Source organism: Danio rerio, chromosome 2, assembly GCF_049306965.1.
Source record: "Danio rerio strain Tuebingen ecotype United States chromosome 2, GRCz12tu, whole genome shotgun sequence".
NCBI lineage: Eukaryota > Metazoa > Chordata > Actinopteri > Cypriniformes > Danionidae > Danio > Danio rerio.
The window spans coordinates 54213740-54235024 of NC_133177.1; the positions used below are offsets into that span (position 1 = coordinate 54213740).

Here is a 21285-nt window from a genome sequence, read left to right on the forward strand (position 1 = left end):
AGCCAAAAACAAGTCTCCTGTTTCAATTTTTTCACTCTTTAATGAGTTTACACAAATAGCCTAAGATGTTTACAAAAAAAATAAACACTTTAATACATTGCACACATTTGCATATGTGTTATAGAAAGGTTTTAGTGGTTGCTGTGCATATGACGTAATCACTTCATGTGCACTGTGAACCTATTAGGTTTGTCTCCTTTGGTGATGTCACAGCGCGCTGTTTGATACGTAATATGCGCTCTATGTACTGTATGTGCACTTTGCTCGTCATGGTTTCTCTTCATCCATTTCAGAACATCATAATTTCTTTCTCACACATCCACATTTACACATACATGCACAATCACACACACACTGGCTTAAAGTCATGACCGCATAGCACCACAAAAACATACACAAAGTCCAATGTTTTGTAATTATTACTCTTGTCTATTGACGGGAAATTCTCTGACTTCTCATTTGCTCTAGACTCTATTTCCAGTAAAGACGAAGCTGACTTTTGTGAAGGATTAGATCCATTCCAAGACATGTTAGTATATATGTTCTTTATAAATGCTTTGCTTTTGAGTATTAAGCGTTCATAAAAAAATGTTTTACTTTGAGTTTGAATGTAAGCAAAGCAAACAGAAAAAACCCGATTATATGACGTGCTATTCACTCTTGTCGTTTCATTTTTATGCCTAAAATATGGAACATTTTTATCACCTTTTTACTTACATTTTTGCTGTAGTGCTGAAACGTGCTTTTGATACGTGCATTTTACTCACCTTGATGTTGTTTTGAACACTGAAGAAGAACCGTCAACCCTCATCTATGGTATTTGTACAGAGGTTTTTTTTGTTGTTTGTTAATCAATCAAATTGTTCTGTCTACACTGTTTATAAAAATAAGTGTATCTCACAAATGAATTGATGTAATTAGTCCAAATCAGTTGTATATAGTTTCAAAGGGTTTCATGCATGTTTTTTACATTGACACGTTTGAGGTTGACATCAGTGTTATTTCTGTATATAGCAAAAACAAAAAAAAAACTCAACGATTATCAGTTTTTTGTGTGTTTTTTTTGCACTTTTAAGCTATTTAACTAGTAAATATGGATTTGTGACGTACATAAACTTCAAGTTGGGGATGTAAGGATTTAATTGATTTATGGCATTTGAAAATACTCGACAGAATGACAGCACAGCTGGTAAAAACACTAATATATATATATATATATACTTTGGCGGAATTGTTCTATGCCAGGTCTTAAAGGAACGTCAGAGCTCACAACAGGTCTGTCTTTTATCAGCTATTGGCAATGGAGAAAATGTGTTTTGCTTGCGGAATTTAAAAAAGTCCAAGTCCTACACAATATTTATTCTCTTTTGTTTCACTTGAAAATACATCACAAAATATAGGAAAATACTATCGCAACCTTGTTGCTGACTTTAAATTAATTTATTTTCATTCTTTCTAATGAACATGTACAAACATAACTGTTACTTTCTGATTAATGGTTACAAACAGACATTTAGGTGGAAGTTGAAGAAGCCGGAAGTTTAAGGTGGTCAAACTGGACTAATGAATTTGGTACAATTGTAGACCAGGGATAAATCTGATATATTGCAATATATGCGAATTACACACCATATATGACATGCAAGCTCATATTATATTCATTCATTTTCTTTTCGGCTGAGTCCCTTTATTAATTTGGGGTCGCCACAGTTGAATGAACCGGCTCATATTATAATTTCACATATTTAAAATATATCCCAAAGCATTGGGAAAAATATGATTCTTTACATATAGTACTTTCAGCTATTGGAATTTCCACTATATGTTAAAATATTTTAGAAATAATATCATTTGTGTCTGTTCATGTATGTTCACACGTAATAATTTCTAATATATTTGAACATATTTGTACGTATTTGTTATTAAACTTGTGTTGGGTAAAGATTAATTGTATTTAAAATAAAAAATTGTTTTGACATAAGATATGCGTGTGTGTGTATACTGTATATCTTTATTATGTAAGTGTAATAGGGTATATGCCGAAACTTGCCAATAGGACTTTTAATTTGCCAGCAACCTGGATTAAGCGCTTCCAGTGAACTGTATGCCAAGTGATGTTTGTAAACAAATTTCGGGAGGAGCATGCGCAGAAGTTTCAGTATCGAATACGTCATTGACAATTATCCCATCATCAAATCAGTTTCTAAGCAACACCTATATATACCAAAGCTGTCTTACCTGCAGCATCTCACGACTTTAGCATTGGCACATCCAATCGCTGTAGCCTTGTCCAAACAGCAAAATTCCATGAGGATGACACGGCTCCTCTTGCAAACTCCAAGCCGACGTCCAGCGCATCAGCACTCGGCAGAGCAGATCAACAGAGTCCGCGGTCTTAACTTAAGGCTGATTTATACTTCTGCGTCAAACACCGGCGTAGGCCACGGCGCTGACGCATAGCCCTTCGCCGTGGCCATCGCCGTCACTGACGTGCACCTCTCAAAAATTGTAACCACACGTCGCAACAACGCGTAGCGCAAGCTCTGTGATTAGTTGGCTTGCTAGCGCCGACGAGTCTGGGCGGGACCGAAAGCCGCGCGAATGGCGCGAGCGATTGTTTACAAGTGTGGAGTCCCGTGAAGGAGCTCCGGATGGAAAGTTTTGTTCTGTGTTTACCTCATGGTTAAAGTTGTTGCACGTCTGCCGGTTCCTGCCTCAAAATGAGCGAGTTTGAGTCACTTGTACATCCAGGAAGTGTTCAGAATAGCAAAACAGAAGCGAAGAAACTCGACACAGAGGAACATGTACACCTCACTGCTCACTAGCGTTTCGGAAGTGTTAATGCAGACCAACGGAGACAGCGCGCAGAAGTATAAATGCACAGCTGCGCGCGTTGCCTGCGCCGTGAGTTGCGCCGGTCACTTGACGCAGAAGTATAAACCAGGCTTTAGGCCCGCCACGCCGCCGCTCTTCCAGACTACGGCAACAAACCTGAGCCGCTCCCCAGTTGGAAACCACCGACCCAGATCAAGCGAGTGCAAGGCTAACGCTCTGCAGGCGAAGCACCACCATTGGCCAATTCGCCATGACAGCGTGAGCACGTCTCCGCTACAGCCTCATCCACCCCCCACGCACGGAACATTTCCACTTAGTAGCGCCCGCAATCCCTGCTCTCGGCGCGCCAAATTTAGGATTAACAAGCCCGTCCGCTCGTGAGTGTGACGTCACGCGAAGCGGCTTCCGGGTCCAAGCGCTCTATTCAACTGCATGGGGAGACCCATGAAATGGTAATTATAATGTTTACAAAGCGATTTATTACTTTCGAAAATCATGATCACAATATATATGTCTATGCCTCATACATGATGCAAGTGATTAATTTTATAAATTGTTAAAAATGTTTGGTCTTTGTTATGCAGCAAACCCAAAAATGGTTGTGTACAACATGACTCTGTATAAAAACTTATCGTGTAATATGTTTAAAATTTGATCATAAACAAATAATTTCTCAACTTACTGCATGGGGAAGACTCATGAAATGTTAAATGTTTACAAAACAATTTATTACTTTCGAAATCACTATCGCAATGGGGTATATGCTGAAGCATGCTAATAGGACTCTTAATTTGCCAGTAACCTGGGTTAAGCGCTTCCGGCGAATTCAATGCCAATGCAAAAGCCAGTGCGTTTAAGGTCTGTTTTCTTTAAAAATGAGCGATCTCCACTAGCTGAGTGATATCGCCATATCTTTATAATATGTGCATTTATTTTACCCCAGTATGTTTAATGGAGCTTATGCGTTAGCCTGCTGTTTCTGACGAGCGCGTGCGAGTAAACAGCTTCTGTCTCATTTTACGCTTGAGCAACCAAATAAATGCTAAAGTTTATTTAACAATGTATTTTAATGACATTACAACATCGATGCTGTATAAGGAACCGTACAAATGGAAATAAGTTCACAATAACAGGTCACTGGAAGTGTATCAGCATGGGAACAGCAGTAGCTCAGCATATACCCTATACATACGTCCACACCTTATATCTGATGGGCAGAAAGTGATTAATTTTTATAAATTGCTTATTGTTTTTGTTAATTGTTATGCAGCAAGCAATGCTTGTGTACACTGATTTTGTATAAAATTAACTTTATTGTGTGATAAGAACTTAAAGTGATCATAAACGAATAAATTTCTCAACTCAAATGAGTGGCGGCTTGGACCCGGAAACGGTATTGCATACGTCACCAACAGGTCACCAGTAACAAGCGGATTCTTCCTTCATGCCGCTTGCAGATTAACCAGGTTTGTTCAGGCCCTGATGCAAGTTCCAGCGTGAGGCTGCCTCCGCTGACGTCACCAACGCCGGCAGCCCCTTCTCTCTTCTCTTTTCCTTCCACCTGTGATCCTAGGGCCATGAGTAGCGCGAGCACGCCTCCGCAATCGGCTCTAGCCCCCAACTTTCTTCAGGCCCCGACGCAAGTTCCAGCGTGAGGCCGCCTCCGCTGATGTCACTAGCGCTGGTAGCTCTCCTCTCTTCTCTTTTCCTTCCACCCCGTGATCCTAGGGTCATCAGTAGCGCGAGCATGCCTCCGCAAACGACCCTAGTCCCCAACTTTCTGTCAGGCCCCGACGTAAGTGCCAGCGCGAGGCCGCCTCTGCTGACGTCACTTACGCCGGCAGCCCCTCTTCTCTTTTCCTCCCACCTGTGATTCTAGGGTCATCAGTAGCGTGAGCACGCCTCCGCAAACGGCTCTAATCCCCAACTTTCTGTCGGGCCCCGACGTAATTGCCAGCGTGAGGCTGCCTCCGCTGACGTCACTAACGCTGGCAGCCCCTCTTCTCTTTTCCTCCCACCTGTGATTCTAGGGTCATCAGTAGCGTGAGCACGCCTCCGCAAACGGCTCTAGTCCCTAATTTTCTGTCAGGCTCCGACGTAAGTGCCAGCGTGAGGCTGCCTCCGCTGATGTCACTTACGCCGGCAGCCCCTCTTCTCTTTTCCTCCCACCTGTGATTCTAGGGTCATCAGTAGCGTGAGCACGCCTCGCAAACGGCTCTAATCCCCAACTTTCTGTCGGGCCCCGACGTAAGTGCCAGCGTGAGGCTGCCTCCGCTGACGTCACTTACGCCGGCAGCCCCTCTTCTCTTTCCCTCCCACCTGTGATTCTAGGGTCATCAGTAGCGTGAGCACGCCTCCGCAAATGGCTCTAGTCCCTAATTTTCTGTCAGACCCCGACGTAAGTGCCAGCGTGAGGCTGCCTCCGCTGACGTCACTTACGCCGGCAGCCCCTCTTCTCTTTTCCTCCCACCTGTGATTCTAGGGTCATCAGTAGCGTGAGCACGCCTCCGCAAACGGCTCTAGTCCCTAATTTTCTGTCAGGCCCCGACGTAAGTGCCAGCGTGCGGCTGCCTCCGCTGACGTCACTAACGCCGGCAGCCCCTCTTCTCTTTTCCTCCCACCTGTGATCCTGGGCCACGTATAGCTATATTCCTTAGAGTCATCGTTTAGGTACTTAACATGCATAAACTTAAGTATGTTATTAACGTTTACATAGACAACACGCGTCTATAAAATAAATTGCTTAATTAAATAAATTTGATAAGTAATTATGAAGTAATAATAACACCAAGCTGATAAGCAACTTCAGCTCAGAAATCATCCAGAATCCCATGACTAGCTTACCCCATCTAATTTCACAGCGATTCAAGTCGCAATTGCACTCAGTATAAACCATGGAACTCCATTCAAAACTTCAGGTACTACTCAGTGCTACTCGCACTACCTTAAGTTTCTTTAATCCTATCAATTAAGTTTGCCACAGAAATTAAACCGAAAAGTCTATCGTTGCCCCCTTTTTACCATTTCAACCCCTAAACCTTTCCTAACCCTGGTCATTAACCCCTTCAAGGAGTTCTATTAAAAGGTTGCTGCTGCACAGCGACCGCTCTCACTGGGGATGCACACCCTATTACGTACTACTGCAAGCACAGTGGCTGCTTCCACTCTAGACACACGACTTATTACGCTCCACTGCAAGTGCAGTGACTGCTCGTACGGCAGACGTACACATCATTATTATGCACCACTGCTAGCGCAGTGACCGCTCTCACTGGAGACGCACACCTTATTTATCATGCACCACTGCAAGCGCAGTGACTGCTCCTATGGGAGAAGCTCACCTTATTTATCATGCATCACTGCAAGCACAGCTACCGCTCCTACAGGAGTCTTACACCATATTTTGTATTATTGCAAGCGCAGCGACTGCCCCTACAGGAGTCGCACACCTTATCATTTTGTACTATTGCAGGCGTAGTTACCGCTCGCACCGTAGTCACACTCCTTATCATTATGCACTACTGCAAGCGCAGTGACCGATTCTACGGGAGATGCACACCTTATTACATACTACTGCTAGTGCAGTGACCTCTCCTACAGGAGACACACACCTTTTTATCATGCACCACTGCTAGCGCAGTGACCGCTCCTACGGGGAACGCACACATTAATATTATGCACCACTGCAAGTGCAGTGACCGCTCCTACAAGAGACACACACCTAATTACACACTGCTGCTAGGGCAGTAATTTCTCATACGGGAGACACCCTATTATTATGAAAAACTGCAAGCACAGTGACTGCTCCTATGGGAGAAGCACACCTTACTATTATGTGCCACTGCAAGTGCAGTGACAGCTCCCACTAGAGACGTACACCTCATCAAGCATCACTGCTAGTCCAGCGACCGCTCCCACGGGGGAAGCCCACCTTATTATTATGCACCACTACAAGTGTAGTGACCGCTCCCACTGGAGACGTACACCTTATTATGCACCACTGCAAGTGCAGTGACCGCTCCTACGGGAGACACACACTTGATTACACACTACTGCTAGTGCAGTGACCACTCCTACGGGAGACGCATATATTATTATGCACCACTGTTAGTACAGTGACCGCTCCTACGGGAGACGTACACCTCATAATTATGCACCACTGCAAGTGCAGTGACTGCTCCTACTGGAGACGCACACCTTATTACACACTGCCACTAGGGCAGTGACCACTCATACCTCATACAGGAGACACACACCTCATTATTATGCACCACTGTTAGTACAGTGACCGCTCCTACGGGAGACGTACACCTTATAATTATACATCACTGCAAGTGCAGTGACCGCTCCTATGGGAGACGTACACCTCATAATTATGCACCACTGCAAGTGCAGTGACTGCTCCTACGGGAGACGCACACCTTATAATTATGCACCACTGCAAGGGCAGTGACTGCTCCTACGGGAGACGTACACCTTATTACACACTGTCTCTAGGGCAGTGACCACTCATACCTCATACAGGAGACACACACCTTACTATTATGCACCACTGTTAGTACAGTGACCGCTCCTACGGGAGACGTACACCTCATAACTATGCACCACTGCAAGTGCAGTGACTGCTCCTACGGGAGACGTACACCTTATTATGCACCACTGCAAGCGCAGTGACTGCTCCTACGGGAGACGTACACCTTATTATGCACCACTGCAAGCGCAGTGACCGCTCCTACGGGAGACGTACACCTTATTATGCACCACTGTAAGCGCAGTGACTGCTCCTACGGGAGACGTACACCTTATAATCATGCACCACTGCAAGCGCAGTGACCGCTCCTACGGGAGACGTACACCTCATAATTATGCACCACTGCAAGTGCAGTGACTGCTCCTACGGGAGACGTACACCTTATTATGCACCACTGCAAGCGCAGTGACCGCTCCTACGGGAGACGTACACCTCATAACTATGCACCACTGCAAGTGCAGTGACTGCTCCTACGAGAGACGTACACCTTATTATGCACCACTGCAAGCGCAGTGACCGCTCCTACGGGAGACGTACACCTCATAACTATGCACCACTGCAAGTGCAGTGACTGCTCCTACGGGAGACGTACACCTTATTATGCACCACTGCAAGCGCAGTGACTGCTCCTACGGGAGACGTACACCTTATAATTATGCACCACTGCAAGTGCAGTGACCGCTCCTACGGGAGACGTACACCTTATTATGCACCACTGCAAGCGCAGTGACTGCTCCTACGGGAGACGTACACCTTATTATGCACCACTGCAAGCGCAGTGACCACTCCTATGAGAGACTCATACCTCATCATACACCACTGTCAGCACAGTGACAGCTATTACGGGGATGCATACTTTAACACACACCATTGCTAATGCAGTGACCACTCCCGCAGAAGACGCCCGTCTCCTGTGGGAGCAGACACTCTTGCTAGAGACATTTTGTCATGCACCACTATCAACACAGCAACTGCTTCCTCCCGAAACACATACCTTATAACTCAACAGCACCCCTCCAAATTTTTAAGATCAGCAAATTTTGGGGGGCTTGCACATTGTCTGGCTGCTGTCCTGTAACAAATAGCGTTTTTTGGGGAGCGTTCTGGGGCCGGGCTAGACAATAACTCGAGTTGGGGTGTCTCCTCGAGCTCAGAGCCCTCCCCCCGGACAGCACGCCAAATATGCTTTATACTTAAACGAATGCAAGTGTGAACTCGTGAAGTGATGTTTGTAAACAAATTTCGGGAGGAGCATGCGCAGAAGTTTCAGTATCGAATACGTCATTGACAATTATCCCATCATCAAATCAGTTTCTGAGCAACACCTATATATACCAAAGCTGTCTTACCTGCAGCATCTCACGACTTTAGCATCCCTCCACCACCCCGTCACCTCACCTCTTGCATTACATTCCCGGGGGGAGCGTTCTGGGGCCGGGCTAGATACTTCGCTCGAATCCCAACTCCTCTTTGTTTCCTTATAAGGGGAATAACTCGAGTTGGGGTGTCTCCTCGAGCTCAGAGCCCTCCCCCCGGACAGCACGCCAAATATGCTTTATACTTTAAACGAATGCAAGTGTGAACTCGTGAAGTGATGTTTGTAAACAAATTTCGGGAGGAGCATGCGCAGAAGTTTCAGTATCGAATACGTCATTGACAATTATCCCATCATCAAATCAGTTTCTGAGCAACGCCTATATATACCAAAGCTGTCTTACCTGCAGCATCTCACGACTTTAGCATCCCTCCACCACCCCGTCACCTCACCTCTTGCATTACATTCCCGGGGGGAGCGTTCTGGGGCCGGGCTAGATACTTCGCTCGAATCCCAACTCCTCTTTGTTTCCTTATAAGGGGAATAACTCGAGTTGGGGTGTCTCCTCGAGCTCAGAGCCCTCCCCCCGGACAGCACGCCAAATATGCTTTATACTTAAACGAATGCAAGTGTGAACTCGTGAATGCAAAATTGGCGTGTTTAATGTCTGTTTTCTTTAAAAATCAGCGATCTCCACTGGCTGAGTGATATCCGATATAAAGTGGGGCTCAGATTGTACAAGAAGCACTGCATTAAATTACATTTCACCCCGCCATGTCTTTATAATATGACCATTTATTTTACCCCAGTATATTCAATGGAGCTTCTGCGCTAGCCTGCCGATTCTGCCGAGTAAACGGCTTTTTGTCTCTTTTTATGCTTAAACAACTAAATGAATGCCAAAGTCTATTTAACTGAATGTATTTTAATTACATCACAACATCGATGCTGTAAAAGGAACCGTATAAGATTAAAAAAAAAACTCACAATAACAGGTCACCAGAAGTTTATCAGAATGGGAACAACACTAGCTCGATATATACCCTGTACACTTACATAAATAAAAAACAAAACTATACTAAACATTTTTGTATAGATATCTGCATTTATATATAAGCTGAATTCAACTGTATTAGATTCAAGTCAGGGGATTGGCAGGGCCATTCTACAGCTTCTTATTTTTCTGCTGAAAGATTTCAACTGCTCTCTGGGCTTTCACTGCCTTTCTACAGCTTCCTTTCTTCATGTGTTCAATACTCCTTTTCCCTGTGTCATTTCATTTTATTACTCAAAACCTAATTTGTAAACTAATTAACATTGTTTTCTTTGCATATATGGATTTATTTTGTTGTGAATAGCACCATTTAGAATTATGTTTTCTAAGAAAAATGATGATGTGTTGAATATGTATTTCCCCACTGTCCATGTAAGAGAGTAGATGCATTTCTGACAATAAAGTTTTGTATTTATTAAATTACTATATGACTGGAAACCCATGTAAGATGATCAGTTTTAGCAGTATTTTTTTTTACAGAAATGGATGTTTAATCTGACACTGTACCAATGTCAAAGACAGAAGCAACATGAATTGTACAGTATAAAAGCCAAGAACCCCTGAAAGATAAATAGATTGTTTATATGCGTTCACAGTGTTAGTGGAAACATTTTTGTGGTTTAGGTTGGGTGAATTCTTTCTGTGCTGCTGTTTGTTCATGTTGCTCTTGTGTTGTTCTGCTTTATTTATGCATTTTATCTGCTTGTTGTTCCAGATGTGGCCCATACATTCAGAGATCTCCAACTGCGTCATAAAACGCGAGGAGGAGAGATGCTTGGAGCGAATCGCACTCCACGACCCCAAAGACGACCAAAAATTTGGTAAGAAAGAGCAAAGGCTGTTTCAAACTATTTGTGCATTTAAAGTCAGAATTATTAGCCCCCCACCCCCCGTATATTTTTCCCCGATTCCTGTTTAACGGAGAGAAGATTTCTTCAACACATTTCTAAACATAATAGTTTTAATAACTCATTTCTAATAACTGAATTATTATATCTTTGTCCTGATGACAGTAAATAATATTTGACTAGATATTTTTCAATACACTTCCCTACAGCTTAAAGTGACATTTAAGGCTCAACTAGGTTAATTAGGTAAGATAGGGTAATCAGGCAAGTCATTGTATAACAGTGGTTTATTCTGTAGACAATTAAAAAACAAATATTGCTTCAAGTCATAGGCGTAAATTTCATTTAACGGGGGGGGACACTAAAAATTTTACAGACACAAATAATACATTCAAAGTTATCATGGGTCACCACAGTAGAATGAACCTCCAATTACTCTGGCAATTGTTTTACACAGTGGATGCTCTTGCATCATTCGCACACACTGTAAAAAAATCTGTTAATTAAGAGTTTCGGTACTTTGTGATTTACAAGTGTTGTGAATTGCATAATGGGATGTTGACAACCCAGGCCTATTCTGGAAACATAGTCCCACGTTTCTGGAGACTGCGAAATGCATCCCGGGAGGTAGATATTTTAGCAGTTTATGTTTTCGCAAATCCACAGGAGGCCGCTGTGTGGGCTTTCTCACATCTCAAGTGTCTTCACCCGCGGCCGGGCTGTTCTCACGTAAATCCACCAGAGGCCTCTGTCGAACAACCGTCCATCCGACTGGCTGAATGATTGACTGGGCGACCGGCCAATCAGCCAATCCACCCTCCTCCTTTCCTAAACCCAACCAATTTTACAGTTTGACCCGCCCACCCGCTTGCTTCCCTAAACCCAACCAACAATTTACAAAAGCCGTCCAGAAAAAGAAAAGCCTTCGTCTGATTTTTTTAACCACATTTTCGGATTTTACCACATTCTCACCCTGTCATGAACTTGTTAGTTTTATTTTTTGGATTCTGTTTTTGTCTTATCTGATTTCTGGAATGGCTCTACCCCGCACTCGAACCCGGTCGTCGTAGTCAGCTCCTCTCTGCGTCTCAAGTCCGCCGACGTACACGACGAGCTAACCGGACAAACTGGTTGCGGCGGGAAAGCCCTCCACACAGAGGTAAGCGCTCAGCCGGTAAGCGTGAAAAGAAACGGCGTCATACCGCCCCATAGCGTTCGCTTAAAAATTAAATGCAGTCATACATACCTCCGGCTACATAATTTGCGGCCTCCAGAAACGTCCGCAGGACTACGTTTTCAAAATGAGCCTTGGGTTGGATGTTGATCTCTGCTCTGTCGACTTTTGGTGTTGAAAATTCAACTCTACAGTTTAGCAAAGTGACTTTTATTGACCTTTTAGTATTTATAAGAAATAATATATAGAGAAATAAATCTGAAAATGCACTGGCGGTTTATTACAAGGTTTTTGTAGCGTAATATACGACACCAACCAACACAACCAGACAATATATCACTTTAAAAAGGCCCCTATTATGCATTATAAAAGGTCATATTTTGGTTTTAGTGGTCTCCAATAACAGGCTGATATGCATGGAAGGTCAAACAGCACTTTCATTGTCTTATAATATGCATTTATTTTTCCCTAATTATCCCAACGACTCTTATATGATGTGTTCAGCAATTCATTTGTACCCAAACCTCTCCTTTGCGCCATGTTAATCTTCGCTGATTGGACCGATGACCCAGTCTGCTGTGATTGGCCGACAGCGTTCAGCACGAGATGGAGAGAAACGCCCAGCACGGTTAAAAAGTAGTCAGAGCACAGAGGAATGCAGGAATGCATTAAAGCAATGCTCTTAAACATCAGCAGATTTGTAAACATTGTGGATGTGCAGACATTGAGGTTGCTGAAAAAAAAAAAAACGGGAGCGCTAGCATTTACAGAGAGGGAATGACATCTGATGCTGTACAGAGTTTGGTGTTGTATTAGAGATAAGTTATGTTGATTACATATTATAAATAATATTACCATAATGCTTTCAGCATATTATAACCACTTGTCACTCAGGGATAAGCACAGTTATTTGGCCAAATGAACGGTAAAGTGAGCGGCGTTCATCTGACAGGTTCAGTTGCGATAGCACCCTCCCAATTGATATTGGATAAGACGAAATGGCCAAGCATCCAGTCCCAAAAATACAATCTCACTGAAGCGATTTAACAAGAGAGGAGTTAAAGGCCTACAAGTCTTTACACTTACAGTTAATCATATAACATAGCGAACATTCTTCACACTCTCTTATAAGCAGCTTATTTAAAATGAATTAGTCCTGTTTGTCAAGAATCTGAAGATAAGAACCAGGTTAGCAGAACTTGCGTTCATTGTTTTCATTTTTTGGCTTACGGTGTGCTAGTGTGTCATCGTCCCCTATAGAGGCATTCAGGTACCGTGGTAAACAGGAAGAGGCAGTGACACCTGTCAGCAATTACAGAGCAGACGAGTTATTTCTGTGCGAGCTGCAGGACTCATACAGCAAGATGTGGATAAATGAGCTGAGAGAGAGAGAGAGAGAACAGGAAGATGGAGAAAAGAAAAGCTCTCTGACTCATGTGTTTGCAGCCTCAAGGACACTCCAGATATTCGGAGACTGTTCGGAGCAGAAAATACCAGATTATAGTGTGTAAAACAGCTGGATTGCTAGAAAGACACTTGGGGGTAAATGCAGCAAACTGGAGAAGGCTTGTATGTGGGATTTTAGCATACATTTTTTTAACAGTGAGTAGAAAGGATAGTCATTTGTTTTCCTTTGGCTGATCATGGGTTGCCACAGCAGAATGAACCGCCAATTACTCTGGTAATAGTTTCACAATAGTTTCACACAGTGGATGTCCTTGCAGCTGAAACACTCACACACACTGTAAAAAAATAAGATAATTAAGAGTTTCCATTTTGTGTGTGTTTTCTGTTTCTTTACGGTTGTGAATTGCATTATGGGATGTTGATCTCTGTCGACTTTTGATGTTGATAATTACATACAGCCAGCAACAAGCAGAGGACGGTCTACAGTTTGACAAATATTACTGCTGTTGAACAAAAAGCTTTTTTTGTCGAGAATGTGCTTGTTTAGATTGCAACTATGCTGTTTATTTTTAAGAATAGTATGTATTTTAAAAAATATACACAATTTCTGAGAGACAGCTCATCGGCAGCCATAGCCTGAGTGAGTAAGGTGAAGCTGCAGGCCCGGAGACCCAACTGCACACTCAGACCTGCACGCTCAGACCTATCGTTTTCTCAGACAGTGCCACCTGCTGTTGGGTTGGGTGAAGCGGCAGGTATGGAGAGCAGGTACGGAGAGCCAACTGCACGATCAGACCAACACTTTAGCAAGTAGCAACATCAGACACGCCAGTAAGGTTATTGATTATTAAAGCGAGTCCTGAAAATTACCAGGTTTTATGGCATAAATGATTGTGTTGTAAAATATCACACTAACAAACAATTGTTTCAGTGTTTGATTAAATCAACATTAGTGTCAAAAGAGCATTGTTTTAAGATATTTACAGCTTGCTTTTATTTTCTGTTATTGTACCATTCAGGGATAATTTTCTAGCAATGTTTTCTGGGAAAAAAAGCAGTAAAGTAAAAATGTTAAAATAAAATGTATAATATATAACGCAGTTATTATTTGAAAGATATTTTAGTGCTATATAGGTCTACAGTACATATTACTGTATTATCTATCTGAAAGTGCTACCAAAGGCAATAACAGTACCACAATAACAGTTTAACAATTATTAAGTTCTGTAATGGTTACAAGTAAGTTTTTTGGAAATTAAAATATCTGTTAATCTGCATAGAATTTACAACATGAGCTCTTTTAGGTTAAAGCAAAAATAATTTGCTTGTGACTTGTGTTATTTTTTCCCAGATGGATATTACAATTCAAAAAGGGTGATCTCTGTCAACACTAATACAGTGCACCAAAGGCTGCAGATATTTTCACAGATTTTTGCTTAAGAAATGAAAAATCTTCCCAACAAGAATGCAAAACATTTATTTTATTTAAGTATTTTTTTTTTACGTAAAAACATTAGTATTAATTTAAGTATTATTTTTCACCATTTTTCTCTGCATTGTTTACAGCTTGATGACTTGTAGGACCTCATGAAAAAGTTTGTTTTTAAAGTTTGTTGTGAGAAAATTGCCCAAAGTACTATAATTTACTGTATGTCAAGAAATGTACTGTATATGAAGAAAATATTCATTGCCTCAACTCAAGATGAAGCAGTGATAAATGATTAAAAAAACAATAAATGTCTGAAAATGTTAAAGTAACTGAACAATATCTATTAACAATATCAATATCTCAACATCTACAAATACAATTAATAAAAATACAACATAATTAATGCATTAAATCATGTTTAATATTCTATAAAACAATGTATTCAATCATAGCGTAATATTTTATAGTAGAAAAATAGTTTAAATAACAATTTATAAGCAGCTGAATTCAGGTTAGTCGATCATTCAAACAGCAGGTGGCACTGTGAAGGTCTAGCCGTCTGAGCATGTAGGTCTGAGCGTGCGGTTGGCTCTCCGGGCCTGCAGCTTCATAATGTTGGCCTGAGTAGTAGAACAAAGACGGTTGACGTTTTCATCCACAAGATGGCGACAGAACCGCATAATAACATAATGTAGAACAGGGGTTCTCAACTGGTTTGGGCATGGGACCCACATTTTTACATGGTCATCAAGCCGCGACCCAAATTTTTAGGAACTATAATACAATTTTAGGAATTATAATTAATTTGTATTTTTTTGTTAACGTACACAAGTAGTGACAGATAAATTATAGAAAATCACCAAGACTTACAAATAAACGATATTTTATTGCTATCATTTCACAAAATGTATCAAATTATAGAAATATTACAAAGTAAAAACAACAAATACTGTAAACAGCGGTTAGGGTAAGGAAAGGTTTAGTTACCATGAACTAAACTGAACTGTTATTAAAACATGTTGTCTGGTTTCTAAATGTCATTTTAATTTAAAAAGGTTTTGTGCTCTCTTGTGAGAGCACCTCACTACTTTTGACACACTGAGGCTTTAAGTCTTTTTTGTTGTCAATATATGTAAATCCATACTTTACATATTAAGAGTCGTAGTTGCGCTTCAACATATCAGTTGCTATAATTAAATGAAATTTCACATGTCAAACGGTAGGGTTGTCGTGGGCGCATTTCAAAATAAAAGTCAAAATAAGTTAAAAAATAAACTTTTGTTGTTTTTTTGACCACACACTCCACAACGCACTAAAAATGTTCCCACGACCCACTTGAGTCGCGACCCACCAGTTGAGAAACACTGCTATAGAATACACCTTAAAAGAGACTTTAATACTAAGCCCTTATAAGACTACAACAGCGTAACTACAGCTGATCAAATCATTATTAAACTGGTAAGTGATATTCCAAGACAATCTCTCTCTTGTATGTTGCAGTGCTATATTTATAACGTTACCATAAGTAATTGTAGCGGATTGAGCATGAGATATGGGACTCGCACATCAGGAATGTGTGTTGTGTTGGCAGAAATAAAGATGAAATGCTTGCATCTGTTTAGTGTTTTTCCTTTTCGCTAACACAACAGCAGTCTGGTAGTTATTGCACTGCTTTTTTCAGGGTTCGTTATTGGGATATTGTAACGGTCGCTTAATGTTTGATATGCATTGTAAATGTCATGTCTCCTTTAAGAGGACTTCTTCTGTGGTTGTTTTACCTTTGAGATGTAAGCATCATAAGCACGCATGCATGGGAGCTCAGTTCAGTTTAGTGAGCTCTGAGGAGAAGTGTGTGATGGTCGATTTGCCGATGTATCATTCTTTTATTTCGATAATGTAATATTTTATTTTGCTACATATTTGTATGTAGTCGACAGCACTTGGGGAAAAATGCATAAAGGCCAATAGGAAGAGCGGAATAGTTGGTCTCCTTTTTTTTCAATCCCAAAAGTCTCCGGGTAAACGCTGGAACACCGGGCACTCGTCACAATATACCAATTGGAACAAATACTTCAGACTGTGATAGACTTTAGGGAGGTATCTCTGTAGACTGATGGCAGTCACGTTCAGCCTTATATCCTAAAGTGTGAGCAAAAACGTTACGCTATAGAGAGTCATTCAAACACTAGTTATAAAGTGACGTTGGTGATTTAGTAATGGCTTCTGCTGTTCTGACGTTCAGCTGCAGATGTGAATGAATGGCGGAAGAAAGTAGTTCCTAATAAAAAGGGGTTTTTAGACTCTCCGTGTTTGATTTTCTTTTTTATACACACAATTTTGCCGTCGAACTGTTGTATAAACGCAATATCACACTCGCAGCAGTGCGATATAGCTGTATATCAGCACTGGTGGAACGCTAAGGCAACGCACGCCTCCCACCAGTGCTGATATACAGAAATATTGCACTGCTACTCGTGTGATATTGCTCATTTATACAACAGTTCTGTCTGGTTCTTGAATCTGATTGGCTGATAGCTGTGCGATATTATGCAATATCAGAACTCCTAAAGCCTTTTCACGCTTGTGTATTACTTTGCCCACATAGAGTCACTGCAGATCAATAAACTCACAATAGTTTGACAAATATTACAGCTGTTGGACAACATAATGTACTTTTGAGGCTTTTTTTATTCGAGAAAGTCGATGTTTAGACTGCCACTATGCAGTGCCATTCACAAAATCACGGCAGAGATTGCATAATAAACCCTTAGAGGAAAAAAAACAAAGCATAGTTTCAAACCACAGCTAATTAGTCATTATAAAACTGGTAAGTGATTTTCTAAGTCGATCCCTTTCCTCCGCAGTCCAAAGACATAAGCTATAGGTGATTTGGATGAAGTAAATTGACCGTAGTTTATGAGTGTGTATGAATGTGGAAGTGTATGGGTATTTCTCAGTATTGGGTTGCAGCTGAAAAGGTATCCACTGCGTAAAACATAACATAATATGCTGGAATGAAAACAGATAAATAAGAGACAAAGCCGAAGGAAAATGAATGAACGAAACATGATAATAAATCTGCAACTACAAAAAAAAGCTGTAAATATTTTTATATATATTATATTTAAATTTGGTATGTCATTAGCAGCTGGCAGAACAAACCAAAAACTACATGTTACTCACACACATAACTATAAATGATGAGAATTGTCAAGTGCTCTCCTCATTTTCTCCATTTACTGTACGCTTCATCTCCTTTCTCAGTCTCTCTTCAAACCAATTAAATTCTTTGCAAATTTTAGCTGGCCAATCAGGATCCTCTGGGGGCGTTTAAGCTAATTAGCTGACAATAGTTCACTCAACCGTAAAGAAGAACAACATGCTTTCCAGCAGAGAATGAAGCGCCACTTTCAAGATATCTGAACAGCATTAATACGACAGAAATTGAAGACCTGGTTCAGACCTCAGAGCTCTTGTTTCTAGAGAATGAGCTGCAATTTACTCTAAGAAATGGTTTTGAGCAATTGGCATGACCTAAAACACATATCTTTTGACATATCTAGTTCTCATTCCAAATAAATGCTGCTGCGTTTTATAAATTGCTCCTATTTCAATATGTTTTTCCATGTGACTTGGTGTCAGAATGCTTTAGAGTAGAGCTGTGGTGAAAAATGGTTTGGGAAATTAATTTTGAATTCTGAGGTATTCAAAATACATCACTGTGTTTTCTTTAACGTGATTTTGAGCTTACTTTTTAACAGTAGATTGCTATGTTTGCTTTACAAACAGCCGTACTTGCATCACATTCCTTACAATTCCTTACAATCACAATTTGAACCTAAAATAATCTTTAGGAAAGATTTAAGCAAAAGTTTTCATAGTTAGCTGTTTACATTCACCTCATGACAAAAGCAAACTTATATGACTCAGTGGAGTTCTTTGTGAGAAATTGTGTATGGTGAAAAAGTAACCTAGAGCACCATCTGCTGTTAAATCTAGCTTAGAGCACCATCTGCTGTTAAGTCTAGCTTAGAGCACCATCTGCTGTTAAATCTAGCTTAGAGCACCATCTGCTGTTAAAACTAGCCTAGAACGCCATCTGATGTTAAAATCTAGCCTAGAGCACCATCTGTTGTTATAAACTAGCCTAGAGCACCATCTGCTGTTATAAATTAGCCTAGAGCACCACCTGCTGTGAAAACTACCATAGAGCACCATCTGCTGTTATAAACTAGCCTAGAGCAACATCTGCTGTTAAAATCTTTCCTAGAGAACCACCTGATGTTAAAACTAACCTAGAGCACCATTTGCTGTTATAAACTAGCCTAGAGCACATCTGCTGTTATAAACTAGCCTAGAGCACCACCTGATGTTAAAATCTAGCCTAGAGCACCATCTGCTGTTATAACTAGCCTAGAGCGCCATCTGATGTTAAAATCTAGCCTGGAGCACCATCTGCTGTTAAAAACTTTCCTAGAGCACCACCTGATGTTAAAATTAGCCTAGAGCACCATCTGCTGTTATAAACTAGTCTAGAGCACCATCTGCTGTTATAAATAAGCCTAGAGCACCACCTGATGTTAAAATTAGCCTAGAGCACCACCTGATGTTAAAAACTAGCCTAGAGCGCCATCTGCTGTTAAAATCTAGCCTAGAGCACCATCTGCTGTTATCATCTAGCCTAGAGCACCATCTGCTGTTATAAACTAGCCTAGAGCAAAATCTGCTGTTATAAACTAGCCTGGAGCACCACCTGATGTTAAAATCTAGCCTAGAGCACCATCTGCTGTTATAACTAGCCTAGAGCGCCATCTGATGTTAAAATCTAGCCTAGAGCACCATCTGCTGTTAAAAACTTTCCTAGAGCACTACCTGATGTTAAAATTAGCCTAGAGCACCATCTGCTGTTATAAACTAGTCTAGAGCACCATCTGCTGTTATAAATAAGCCTAGAGCACCACCTGATGTTAAAATTAGCCTAGAGCACCACCTGATGTTAAAAACTAGCCTAGAGCGCCATCTGCTGTTAAAATCTAGCCCAGAGCACCATCTGCTGTTATCATCTAGCCTAGAGCACCATCTGCTGTTATAAACTAGCCTAGAGCAAAATCTGCTGTTATAAACTAGCCTGGAGCACCACCTGATGTTAAAAACTAGCCTCCTGCTGTTAAAAATTAGCCTAGAGCACCACCTGCTGTTAAAACTAGCCTAGAGCAACATCTGCTGTTATAAACTAGCCTAGAGCACCTTCTGCTGTTATAAACTAGCCTATAGCACCATCTGCTGTTATAAACTAGCCTGGAGCACCACCTGATCTTATAAACTAGCCTCCTGCTGTTAAAAATTAGCCTAGAGCACCACCTGCTGTTAAAAGTAGCCTAGAGCACCATCTGCTGTTATTAACTTGCCTAGAGCACCACGTGCTGTTAAAATCTAAGCTATGACTTGATTCAGGAGAGAATAGGGATGCTTTTTTGTAAATCTCTGAATCGATGCAGTTTACACTTTTTACCAGAGCTCTACTTTAGTTACTGTTTTCAGTATTTTGGATGATTTACATGGTTTACTAAAATATTGGTTGCAGTTCAAACTTTTAAATGCTTTTAAGTAATTGGCATGATAAAAATTTTCTTTTGTGAAATCTATAGTACTTCTTCAGAATATATGTCTTGATTTGATCATTTGCATATACATTTCAATGCATTTTTCCATGTGACTTGGTGTCTGAATGCTTTAGAGTCACGTATTTTGAATGTTTTGGACGGACGACCTCTGCATGTGTGCAGCCTGTTTACATCTGCTTCATCGATCCTCGTCCTCCCCTGTTCCTTAAAGCGCAGCGCAGACAGAAAATCATTGAGCCGGAAATAAAACAGCCCCGTTTGCAGGAGAGGGAGAAGAGCAGATTGACAGATGCAGACTGAAAAAAAAAGGAGTGTGTGTGAGAAAATGAAGCCTAGAGAGAAAACAAAAAGCGATACTAGTGTCATTTAAAGCATGAGCGCGAGCAACACCACACAGAGCTACAGACAATCGTTTAATGATTTTATTTTTATTTATAGTATGAGTAGATTTCCAAAAGGTCAGACATTTTACACAAATGATAACTAGAAATTTAAATAAACAAACAAGCAAACAAATGAGCTCATGTGACTTATATTTAGTAGCTTAGTTATTACATTTATTCAACATATTATTTTTAAAAAGCTTTTATATGTGTAAAAATGTATTTGTTTTATTTAATAAAATGTACTAAATAAAAAAATACATTTTATTTATAAGTTATAATAATCATTTCTTCTTGTTATTAGTATTAGTATTAGTAAAATCTTGTTTAGAGTGCTGTCTGTTGTTAAACACTAGCGTGAAAATCTAGCCTAGATCACAGTCTTCTGTAAAAAACTAGCCTTCTAGACTAGACTTACATCTGCCATTATACACTAGCGTAAAAAGCTAGCCTAGGGCGCTGTCTGCTGTTAAAAGCTGGCCATCTGCTGTCAAAAACTGAAGCGCTATCTTTTGTTAAAAACTAGTCATATGCTGTTACAAAACTAGCCTAGAGTGCCATCTGCTGTTAAAAACTAACCTAGAGCGCCATCTGCTATTAAAAACTATTCATTTGCTCTTAAAAACAGAGCGCTATCTTCCGTTAAAAACTAGCTACCTGCTGTTAAAAACTAACCTAGAGCATC

At 40.9% G+C, this 21285-nt stretch overlaps 1 protein-coding gene across 6 annotated transcripts in view; it reads left to right on the forward strand.

Annotated features, from left to right (window-relative positions):
• Positions 1–21285, forward strand: part of adcyap1r1a (adenylate cyclase activating polypeptide 1a (pituitary) receptor type I) — a 95823-nt gene that overhangs the window by 18222 nt on the left and 56316 nt on the right. For all 6 annotated transcript variants that reach the window (XM_073916776.1, XM_073916778.1, XM_073916788.1 and 3 more), the window contains 1 exon segment: positions 10451–10556. In XM_073916776.1, coding sequence (XP_073772877.1) covers positions 10451–10556 — 106 coding nt within the window.